The 12,729-nt window shown below is 43.2% G+C and overlaps 1 protein-coding gene across 11 annotated transcripts in view; it reads right to left on the reverse strand.

Annotated features, from left to right (window-relative positions):
• The window catches only part of celf5a (cugbp, Elav-like family member 5a), a 180,111-nt gene that overhangs the window by 72,682 nt on the left and 94,700 nt on the right, over positions 1–12,729 (reverse strand). For all 11 annotated transcript variants that reach the window (XM_027290656.1, XM_027290663.1, XM_027290662.1 and 8 more), the window contains exon 3: positions 9,835–9,883. In XM_027290656.1, coding sequence (XP_027146457.1) covers positions 9,835–9,883 — 49 coding nt within the window. The remainder of the gene's footprint in view (positions 1–9,834; positions 9,884–12,729) is intronic.

The following is a 12,729-nucleotide window of genomic DNA, read 5'->3' on the forward strand; positions in this document are numbered from 1 at the left end:
GTTTATTGCTGTAGGGGATAACTGAGGAGGAGGATTTGCAATACAATAATGAAAAAAAAAAACATGTCTGTGGATCTCTATCAGCTGTTGTCATTCTATAGCAAATAACATCTGTTCCAGATGGGGATCTCTTCCTTATCAAGACACTGCTCCACCTCTGTCATTAGTCTAAGTCCAACTCAGTAGCTAATCTAGAATGAAAAGACAGCAAGGCCCCTCAGCTCTCATCCAATGACTTCTCCCACTATCAAAGCGTGCTTTGAAGTTCACATTTTATAAAAGTGGCTCAAGTGTCAGGTCAGAGTTCCCACAGCCAAAAGCATGTCAGTCATTTGAAGGCTCATTCTTCTTTCTAGTTATTCCCCAATGCAATCTCGGCTGTCTTTGTATTCTTTAGCAGGGGCCCTCTTCATGTTTATTGCAAAGAGGCAATCAAGATGGCCTGTGTTTGGACCTGGCCACAAGCCCCTAAGAAGTGAAGTGTCTGGGGACCCGCTTATTAACTTCTTTGCACAGAGACTCAATCGCCAATCATCCTTGACAATGCCAGTTCGCCTGATAGACTCATCGATGAGAGGGGGGCCAGGGGAAAAGTCAACAGAGTGCGGAAAAAAAGAATAAAGGACAGAAAAGGCAAACAAAGCACACATTAGGGAAAAAGGATGAAGCTGGTGCAAATACCAGTGCGAGATATATTGGATCTAGTGAGAGAAGAGGAATACAGGGGTGCGTTTTAAAGGAGAAAATACAAACTCACATTACGAGTTACCATGAACCATGGCAAGGCCAGGCCACTCAGAGCATGACCGCATCAACACTCGTACTTCAGGCGGTAGTGCTGCAATAATGACTCAGTCAGGAACACACACACACACACACACACACATATACACACGAATAGTGATGAATAATGTTAAAACACTCCTTCTTCCTTCATGCACCAAAGCAAAGGTTGCCCCAATCATCTTTTCGGCTGCTGCGGTTTTACAGCCCCAGAATGACTGCTTCTCTCTCCATTACCTCTACACTCGTTTGACTGGCAGATGGGTGGAAAGACGGTGGATGGAGAGTGGGTGGGTGGGCAATCATGGGACTGTGTGTCACAGTGCGTGCGTGCTTGCAGCACTATTTGTCGTCTCAGCAGATGAGATGGGAAAGGCAGGTGAGACGTGGCTGGGCCTTATTTAAAAGCCTCTTTACGGTGCCCACTGAACCAACGTTGGCATTCCCTAATGGTGCATCACAGACACGTCATCTCATGCTATTTCTCGTCATCCCTATGTCCTCTGTCCTTGTCTGTTGCAGACAATATAGGCATTACAATACATGGCCGGAATTCACTCACTGTATTTTTGCGTCTTGCAGGAGTCCTAATCTGTTTAATCCACTGCTTCCATATCTCTGTTTGAATCATTCAGTTAAAGCAGTTGTCCTTTCCAGTCCAGTAGTAGCATGATCCAGTGATTTAAGTGAACAGTGAGGACTGACAGTGAGAGTGACAGTGAGAGGCTAATGGAGTTAATATGCTGAGATGGAGAAATAGTGGAGGAGAGGTTAGATTGGCGGGACAGACATGGAGATCTCGCTGAGTTACAGGTACTGAATCTAAATACAGATCTAAATTTCCGGGTGATTGTTTTCTCTAGAACTTTGTTTCTTGCTTCTCTGACTTTGTGCTGCTGCAACTGTTTTAGACCTGCAGAGTAAATGCACTCCAAAATCTATTACTGTCCTCATGCATGCACCTAATGTGTAAAATTTGGATTTTATGCCAAACAAAAAATTAAATAAATAAAATATGTGTGCTGGCATTTTCATTTATCTGGTGGTTGCATACTGTTATATTCAATTTCCCCACACTAAAATGCTCCGCAAACATTTTCAGAGTAGAATTACAGTGTGTTGTATTGTGTAGACAAAAATAAAGAGTGACTGCATTGCATATATTTTGAGTTTGCTTTCATACTGATTGGAATGGCATTTATTTTTTGTCCATATCCTGAGGTGAAAAAGGCTTGTTTTCTTCTTTCCGGTCTCTTTCTTTGTCATCATTTATTTGTCCTGTCACTTTTCCTCTTGAGTTTGCGCTGTCTCTCATTTTTCTATGTGTCACTCATGCTCTTTTTATGTCTCCAGTCATGAGATATCCAAGATCGTGCATGTGTAAAAACTGTCAGCCCTTATAAACATTATTAAAGTTTTCAATTAGAGTCACAAATAAACTTTTGACTCTCATCAACTTATAACTGGAATCTGGACTGTGGCTTTTCTTTGTGTTTGTGTGTTTTCAAATAGGCCAATGTTTGTGCATGAGTGACAATGATTTTTGTTTCTCTCTTGTCAGTTTTTATATACACAAAAGCTCCAAATAGTCTTTGGCCTCTCTCAGTGAACAAACAGGACATTTTCTTTCCACATGGAGTGTAGGGAGCAAAGGTCTCGCAAAATTAGGGCAGAGACTTCAACGCTGGGCGAAGGCCAGGCAGTGAAGAGAGGAGGACAGAAACTAAAGTCTACTGTTGGCCTGAAGACGGTCAAACTGTGTGAAAAATATCACAATAACCTTCTTATTTTTGTATAAATAGATTAGTTCTTTATTATTAACTTGCATGGTGTAAATACAGACTTCAAAAACCCAATACTGCACATCATGACACTTGTCTAACTCAGTCTGACTCAACCCCAAAGTGGGGAGTGCAGCTTGTATCTCTGATGTATGAGTGTTATATTTATGTGTGTGTGCGCGTTGTGTGTGAATGAGTGTGTGTGTGTGTATGTGCATAGATATATTTGCCTGTGTGTCTTCAGTCTGTTTTAATCTCCTCCCATCTGCTGGTGGACCTCCTCTCCCTGTTCAGAGGCCTGCCGTGCCCCGCCCGATCTGCCGAGCCTGACCTTACTGTGGGTATGTGTGAGTGTGTGTGTCTTTGTGTGTGTGGTAGACTGCTTGATGAGCCTGGTTCCTTATGAAGTGGTGTCATTAAAGCAGAGAGAAGGAGCAAACGGGTGATTGCAGTGATTTGGCAGAGGTTGCACAGACTCTGTCCTCCAATCAGAGCCCTCGCTTGGCCTCCTCCAGCTCCACTGCAATCACAGAGCACCAAGTCCACAGAGGACACACACACACACACACACACACACGCAAAGACACACACCAGTTTATCAGCCCCAGGTATAGGCTTGTCATTGCCATTATCTGCTTACACTGTTAGCACATATAGCAGCAGATTTGACATAGAAAGGTTGTATAAATTATTCTATTAAAAATCAACTGCACAGATGATTAAGTGCATAATAAATAAATCATGTTTATTTTATGTAAAATTCAAAATCAACTAAACTAACAACATAAATTGTGACAGTTAAGGACGAGTATGTAGGATTTAGTGGCATCTAGAAGCATAGTTGTGGATTGCAACCTCCTCCACTCACCCTCCTGTTTCAAGAACAAATTATTTTCAGATTAATTTAAAATAACAAACACATAGTTATCCATATTACATTCATTTTCTGCCACATTCTATAAGTAGAGTCCTCTAAATCTCACAGTGGGCCTTTAAGGATAAAGAAAGACACTTCACAGTAGAGAATATGGAGTGCTGCAGAAGCTTCTTTCCTACTAATGTACTGCACACAGGATGTTTTAAGCGAATGGAAATGAAATGGCCAATAAAATGAAAAAGTTCACAAAACAAAGTCTAAATAAGGCAAGCCTTAAAAAGGTCAGCTCTCTCATCCACCGCCGTGCCACAATACTGTATACATTCTAAGTAGGTTAGCATAGCGAGCCTCTGTGCTAATCTAGCATTCACTGTGAATAGAATAGAAGGTTCTATGAAGTGTGTAATAGCACTGTGAGATTACTGTTGGCATTCACAAACCCCTAACAGGCAGGTGCCTGTAAAATGAACAGGGAAATGTGACTGATAGAAAAACTAGCATGTAATTCATTTTTTATTAGCGTCACGTCAACATGTCCAGTAGTTTGATGTTGCAAATCTTTTATACTGTACATAATGCTGCAAAATTGTGAGAAAAAAAAGCACATCTGAAAGGGAGAGAGAGAGAGAGAGAGAGAGAGAGAATGAATTATAAAGTGTAGAGAATTGAGCACTAAATTGATCTGCAGTCTGTCTGTCCCCAAAGAGGTGGAGGTGCTATAATGAGAATGGCAGACCAGATGCATACGGGGGCCGTCTCTTCCCCATCTCCATGCCTCTCTGAAAGAAGACAAGTTTGTTTCTCAAGGTGATTGTTGCGGTGATAAGGGAGAGGGTGTTATTAAGGGTGACAGCGGAGGGGCTGAGAGGCAGTGGCTGACTGGATAACCTTGTCCCCATCCCCGCCTCGCTTCCTTCTGCATGAGCATCTCCACCACTGGCTTGCCCTGCCTGCTTGCTCGTCTGAACACAATCTGCTGGCTGGAATTACCTCCCGGCCCCAGGAAAACTAAACATGATTTCTGACCTTTCCTTTCTGTGTTCAACAGTAACCTTTGCTGATCCGCCTACGCTACGAGACCGTCGCAACGAACGAGGGATGGAGTGGAAGGACTGTGTGGTTTTTTTTTTTTTTGCTGTTTCTTTTTTTAAACGGGGGGAGTGAGGATGAATGTGTGTTTAGCTGAATTTATGTATGTATGCATACTTAAAGGTGAGAACACGCCACAGATGTGATAACTGCAACACTTGTGCAAGACCATGCAATCAAATAAAACGGCCCTGAAATAAATGCTAGCTTACAATGTCCAATTTTTTGGACAGTTTGTGATGTACATGCAATATTATAAAGGTGTTTCTGTTATTTTGTCTACATGTTGTAAGTAGCTGCTGCTTCCATCTGTGTATGTGCTGACTGAGTGTACCACAGAAGTTGCAGTAATAGTGTATTTTGTTGGAAAAAAAAACAGTATGAGACACTGTGTTTGCAGAAACACTGCATCTTTCAACTAGCTAAATTCATTACATCATCACTCTGCTTCCTCTTGTTGTTCTTCGCTGTGTCAGCAAGTTTTGCAATGGTATTATCATTAGTAGTTTGTTAGATAAGGCTAATTGATCTCCACCTACCCAGTGTATTTGCGAACTGTTGTGATCTACTTCTTCCACTGACTCTGCATAACTCCGACAGCCTCAGCACAATCTGACCTCTCAGGAGCAAAAGCACATCCCTATAGAAATCCCTGTTTGTCTGTTGCTCTCCCGCTTTCTCTCCCCTTGTCTGTCTTCCATAAACCAAAATTCACCCCTCCCCTCCTCTACTGTGCTGATGTGAGGCTAAATTTAAGAGCTTACGGGCAGAGTGACCTGAACATCCCAGACCAGCTTGTTGGAGTTAGCTGGCTGAACTCTGGGCTGGACGAGGCCTGCGCATCAGTATTGTTTGTGTAAGAGCACCAGAGGGGATTTGGACAAGAAGTGTGAGCTCTGAATGTGTGACCCACAGCCGGCCTTACCGTTGGATTAGCTCACCCTGATCCCCACAACCTCTGAACATGCTCCCTACTATTTCAGGATCTCTCCATTTATGCCCAGCCAAGCACATTGTGGACCAGTAATCTATAGTTTTCTTCTCTCCAAAGGGAGAAGATATACTGTTCAGCTTTTTTGCTCTGCCCCCTTGCTGCCCCTCCCTCTCTGCTGGTTTATCCACACTTTTCTCTGTTTATTTTGCACTCTCTCTCCCACATTCAGTCTCTCAGAACAAATTCCCTTCTTTCACCTCTCTACTCTCACCAATCTGTCTTTTCACCCCTCATTCCTCTCCCTCTAACTACCCCCCTCTCCTTCATTCCTCCTCTCTTTTCTAAAGGGGATCAGTGGAGCTTAGAGGCCTTCCTGCTTGCTTCATTACTGAGCTGCTCTGACATGGGGAACTCGTCTTTCTTGTAAGGAAAGGAGAACGCCACTGATGTTTAATACATGGCTCTGTTGTCTTTCACGCCAGATAAATTCATCATCAAAAACTGAGCGCAGAACAGCAACAGAGCATGTAAACCTGCTCTCTCAATCTAGATTCACAATCTTTCTTTCTTTCTTTCTTTTTTTCCCCTCACTCTCCATTTAACTTATTGCCTCTCGCTCTGGTCTCTCTCTCTCTCTCTCTTTGTTCCGTCACATCTCAGTGAACTGGAGCAAACCTTTTCATTGTCCTTCAGTCGGAGTAAACACACAAAAACACAATGCAACGCCGCCGCTTGGCCCACAACATGAAACACAGTTCATGCAAGAGAGAAAATTGACCCATTCTATTCAGCATACGTGTACATTGTGTAAATATGTAACCCGTACTGGACATGTCCCTGTGTGTGCACATGTGTTCCTGTTATCATGTTCATCCAACTTCCCACTGTGTGTGTGTGTGTGTGTGTTTGTCAGAGCTGTATGGGTATGTATGTGTTTGCCTGTTTGTCCTCTCTGTGTGTGTGGGTGTGTGTGTGGGCGGCAGGCCTGCCTTGATAATGCCAGAGCTTGTTTCTAATCCAGGCCTCCTCAGTGGGCTGTAGCTCTTGCTGTGCCAGGCAGGCCTGCTGCAACACCAACAGAGCCGCAGCTGACAGCTAGCCTGGTCCTCTTTCTGCTTTCCGGACAATCTCTGAGCTCCAAACTTTAAGAATGGGTTAAAGCCGTGAAATGTGAAAAGCCATGAAGGAACAAATAAAAATGCAGGGCTTAAACAGAAAAACAAGTTAGCCCTGAGAGCAGGATGATCTTTAAAAAGAAAAGAAAAAAAAAAGATCATATAAAAGAAAATCAAATGAAATGACAGTCGGCAAAAAAGGAAACAATAAGGGGCAGATAGTAATAGTGGAATGCTGAGGGGGGTGCCGCTGGTAAAGGGTTTAGGACAAAATCAAAGTGGTTAAAGCTGATTTATCCTGTGTAAGGACGCCAAGCCCTCTAAGGAGGCACTGAACAGCCCTTCAAAAATGAAATATCAGCAGCAGTCAGTGCCAGTCATCAGTGCCATGTGTGATGGAAAATCAATCTATTTCATATCAGAGACCGGTGAGGAGAAAACGAGAGAGACAGGCCCCTGCTGCCTCCTCGCCGCCCCTCTTTAAATGTCTCCCCAACAGAAACATCTCAGAATGGTCTGCGTCATCAGTGACGGAGACGTTCACGGTGCTGGTGGCTCAATGTGTAACTGCTGCTGTTCTGCTAGATTAGGTAGGTGATTGGCCATTAATATTCATTTCACAATGTGTCTTTGTTAGGCGGCGGCAGGGGCTGACGGAGTGTTTGGATGGATTTACTCTACCGCATATTTCCCTTTAATTTCTATAGGCATGGTGGTTCACTCATATGGACTTAGTGAAGCTATCGAGTGGCTGGGCGTACCAGTTTGTTCAATCAGATAAAAAGCTATGAACATCTCCAATGGGAACCTGCTCAGTTTGATCAGGAGTCATCAAATATTTAGTTGAATTAGAAACAGGAATATGTTCTACTGTCTTCCTATTTGATGACAACAGGCGAGACAAAGTACACTGATGTGGTCTGGGCCGTCTGGTTTTAATAACACCAGAGAGTTGCTCCTGGAGGAGCACAGGTCCAGCAGGCATAAAATCACAGTTACAGGTCTTTCCCTAATGGGCGGCCAACCTAGCGTAGGTGATCTGAATGGTCCTCATCATAATGAGATTAATGGACTAATTAGTATGACTGTGTGTTGCAGTGTGACTCTGAACACTGAGGAATATATGGCCCCTATCGGACTAGCAGTGTGGCCCCTGAGAGAGCAGGCCAGACTGGGTCCGTCCCTGGTGTACCCCCCTCCATTTCACAGAGAGGCTTAATTAATATTTTTTGCATCTGCTCTTCCAGCTCCTTTACACCCTGCTCAGTCCTGAAGTTATTGATCTGGATTCTGGCAACAGTAAGCAAATAAGGACCAGAAATTTTGTCTTGGTGTGAAATAGGGAGAGCAATAATTACTTGACCCTGACATTACAGACAGCACAATGAAATCCTCTTCAGTCTTTTACAGCAAATAAGAAGCTAAGGCTTATAAAAGTAGGGCATGGAGGAGCATCAGCAGCACAGCGCATCAGCTAACAGAAGCGAGAGCAGCTAAAGACAGAACCAGATATGGAGAAAGCCACAATTATCTTTGCCAGTCAGTGAATCACAGAAAGAATTCAAGCCAGCAAACTGAAAGCAGGATCAGACTACAAGAAAAGAAATAAATGACATTCAGATCCATTCCCCTTCACAGATTCCCTGTCTGCCCCTTTCAATTCTACCTTCGAACCCGTTAAAGTCACACTAGTGTTTGATTGCCCCTGCGGCACCACTCTGACCTGTTCATTTAAGATGATGTGCAACTCTCAGGTCTGTTCCAGCACTCATTTGTTCCTCTGTGGGGTCCCCACGGCTGGCCAGTAAGAGGACCCCATACTGACCAAAGTGCCCTGGGGGCTCTAAAACCGGCCACTCACAACCAAGTAAAGAGACAGCTGAGTGTCATTGTTAATGTGGACACACAGCACCACAATGGCAAAATCAATGGAGCTATAGGGGACATCAATCTTGACAGCACAAGACCATTTTGCTTGTCTCACCACTCCTCTAAAGCTCTGAATGAATGGTTGAGAGAAGGAGGGATGATGGAGGAAGAAGACTGAATGAGAGAAGGAAGAAAAGAAAAACAGAAACAGAGAGAAGAAAGAAAACACAGAGGACTGACAGTGGTCTTTATTGGCCTTTCCTCCATCCATCTCAAGGGGTTATGCTGTCCTTTGAAGATTGTGTGTATTTGACAGGCAGCCAAAGTGGCCAGCCATCCTAATTCACCCAAAACAGGCCGAGGTTTTTAGGTAAAGCCTCAGAAGTGCAGCACGGCAGCTGTATGCAGTTGGCACCGTGCTTGCATTTTCCTCTCCCTGCCTGTTTTTCATTTCCAAAATCTCTCTCTCCTTCCATCGGGGTGAGAAATTCCAAAAACAGCGTTTCTCCTTTATTATGGGGTGACACATGAGATGCTCACCAAAAAAATAACAGCAAGGTTCATTATCTCTGCCACTGACTTGAAGGATGCCTCCTCATCCCATTAACATATATGCAGATAGGCAGTGAGTAAATGAAAGCCTCCAAAAACGCGAGAGATCAAAGACGACAGAATTAAGGCCAAGTAATGAGGATCTTGGCAAGAACCCTGCAAATTTATCGATTGTTTGGCAAGCTGTGTGTGCTCCTGCTCCATTTCTCCCTCCCTCAGTACCATTTACTGTCGTGTTTCAAATGCAAACAGACCAAGCAGTGTGGGCTTTAACATGTGGCTTCCAGTATTGAGCCTAATCACTATATAATTTACAATGCAGTGATAATGTATTTGGCATAGGGGACAATAATGGAAGCAGGGAAGCCCATCACCACTCTGCAAACTTTCAATAACCCAGGCTCTTTAATAAATGAAAGTAAAGGGTGCACACAGGATGTGAGATGAATCCACAAACCCAGTGGATCTGCACCAGAAACAAAAACTACAATATGTATGAAGTGAGGTGACAGACGTGTGTTACAAGCTGAGACAGACAGTCAAACCACGAAATCTCCTGTGTCTGATAACGTGTTTAATATACATTCAGGCGTCGTTTGGTTTGATAAACTTTATTTGTAATGATCGAATTGCTAACATTAAGTACGTAAATGCAGCAACATGAGAACAAAAGGAATTGGGATAAGATAAAAAAAAATGTGTGCTGGCTGAAGAAATATTGCATTGAGAGCAGTGGAACAGATGAGATCAGAGGGAAAGAATGAAAAGAATTAGCCTAGATAAGGCAGATGAAAAGGGGACATGAATAAATGATGAAGAAAAGAAGACAACTACCTCCACGGCTCTCGCTGTCAGCCGGTTTCACCTGGATGGGGCGAGTCATCTGGAGGGAGAGAAGAAAGAGCAACAGAGAGGTTAGCGCTGGCGACTCGGGCTGTCGTTGCTACAAGAAGAGGCCACAAACCAGAGGTGTCAAGGCCCTCTCCCCCATACTAATAGCTGTTCTGCGATACTGATCAAAGAGCCTTGGCTGGAGAGAAAACCAAAACACCATCATGCAACTAAGTTGACTTGACACAGTGTGTGACATGCAGTGTGTATAGTGTTTCTGCTGCCGGTTATTCTGTGTAAACAAAACAACTCAGCTCTCGTTCACACATAAAATAAGATGTGTGCGTTTGTGTGTGTCTGTATGTCCACTCACATTTGTGGTATTTCATGGCAGGCTCATGGAGAGGTTGGAAGGGTGCATATATGTGTGTCTGAGTAATAGAGGCCAAGGCAGTCCTAATAAAAGTGAATCCAGCCACAGGAGCAGGGAGATCAATGCAGGCCTATTGATCCAGGCCCTTGGGCTGTGGAGAGTATCTGGCTGGGAAGGATTCTCTGGTTAGGAGGCTCACTCTAATCCACTGGACCCTGATAAGAATGGCATTGCCTGGATTAGATGCCTCTGTCATCACAGTCTTTGTGTCACGCTCTCCTCCTTCCCCAATTTTACCTCCTTCTTTTTTCATTATTGTTGTTCGAGTTGAACAATCTCACCAGACCCTGTGTGCGATTTGTTTGGAGGAAAAGTTTGAAAGACGTAGCTGTGATTCACAATCGGTTTGTTTCATCCGCAGCATCGTTATTTTAATTGAATACGTGCCCCCAAGTCACATATTAGCACACACGCTGTTTATACACCCACCCACACATATGTATAATATGTATTTATTTACTGTAGCAGAACATAAAGCTTACAAGATCATTTAAAGTGCACAGATCTGATGCCAGTTCCCCTCCTCCCATGATTCAATCCAAAACAAACAGATTTAACAATAAAAAAAAACACACATTTTAATAAAATTGGGGCCAAAAGTGGCACAAATTTATTACAAGATTAGTGGAACATGAAAGCAACCTCTTACCATACTCAGACATTTACAGTAAACCATTTGTAGCTGCTATTGAAGCATCTTTTTCCCCCTTTTTTTGCTAGAAACTATCTGCCCTTACAGGACATCCCAGTCAAATCACTAAAAACCATCAAATGCTGATATTTTTATACCCATTGTACATATGTGTATTTCGTTCCTTCACCCTGTATATATTTTTGTCTGTTCGATTCCAGAGCATGGCTGAAAAGGTCAGATTTAAAGACAGGGCAGTCCAATAAAAAGCATGACATGTTCAAGGAGAAACACCATAATGGGATTTTAAAATGTCTTAATAACATGCTGATATATGGGGGAGAGGCCCAGGCCTGATTCATTAAGTGCTAAACGTATCCATTTTCACCTTGAGGAACTGAGTAACCTTCCCTCACTGAAATTATTCCATAAATTTACCCATCGTAAATAATAACTAGCACCCGCTAAGTCTTTGTAGGAAAACTGGGAGGATGTTATGCTTGTGAAGGTTGAGGTTTTAGCTCCTTGTTTCTTGGCTCGCTCCCCATCCGTCTCCCTCCCCATCTACAAGTGCTTTCTGTTCTTTGTACAACACAAGCAAAGTAACCCTACAGTATGCTAATGCCAAGCCACAGGGTGCACTGCTCCACAGCATGTACAGATAGATTACAGAATCAACCGCGACACTATCGCACACGTGTTTCAAAGCAACCTCTGAGACAGAAACACCTCGGAATGGAGGGAAGAAAAAAAAAAACATTCTCGAGACAAATTCACAGATAACTTTACAACCCTCTGCTCCTTCACGACAACACAGGATATCTTTGAATTTGCCTTTGACATGTCAAACGGACAAAAGATGCTTCCATCCTGCAAGTTGATTTTTGTTCAAATGCATGACGGAGGAGGCCAAATCCGTCGTTATGGCTCCTCTACCATGCTATGATCTCAGCCGTCTCTGCAGGGTGCCTGTGTGTGGGAGGCAGCTCTCTCTAAAGCTAGTTACTGTTCAGTCTCCAACATGCCAGCTTAATGGTCTATTTATTTGCCCGAAAGCAATACATTATGTTACTGAACAGTCACTACTGATGGCTCTCAGTTTATTCCATTCCTATTCAACACATACGAAGAAAACTCTGTAATTCCACAGGAAATTAAGTGCGGGTTGCAGTAACACTTGTACTATATGTGTGCTCACAAATACACAGATATGGTAACTTTAAGTGAAATGTATTAAGTGCTGCTGTTTCCAAGGAGACCATTCATTAACTCCAGATACTATAGGGTATGTTTTTCGCTCTGTTGTTTGTGGGCTGGAGCTAGTAGCTTTTCGAAACACCCACAATGGACAGAGCGAAAAAGTCACTACTACGTCCTGTACAAATAACTGTAATGTTTTTCAATCTGGGTCGGGTAAGGCAGAGAGATGTAACAAAGAGAACCAGAAGAAGAGAAGGGTAGAGATTTTGAAAAGACAACAAAGATGGAGGGTAAGGGAGATAGTAGACATACAGAAAGAAAAGGAAAGAGAAAGCTGCCTGCAAATCTTAGATAAGATTTCTTCGCTGCTGAGTGGCGTTTCTCCGGCTCTGACTCCACCCTCCGGCCTTTCACTTTCAAACACACTGAAAAAGAGCAGCACAACTGCACTGTACAAACACTCTATATTCATAAATCAACCACCTGCTTCCCTATAGACAGTCCTGCTAAAAATGCACTGTAATTTTTTGGGACATTAATTATAAACTGACCAAATGGTGACACCGTTTGAAACTTTAGCTGTCCTTATATTCTGTTGCCTTGCCATGTTTATCTACTTGAGGATGCGTATCAA

Source organism: Larimichthys crocea, chromosome XVII (genome assembly GCF_000972845.2).
Source record: "Larimichthys crocea isolate SSNF chromosome XVII, L_crocea_2.0, whole genome shotgun sequence".
In the NCBI taxonomy this organism is placed as follows: Eukaryota; Metazoa; Chordata; class Actinopteri; family Sciaenidae; genus Larimichthys; species Larimichthys crocea.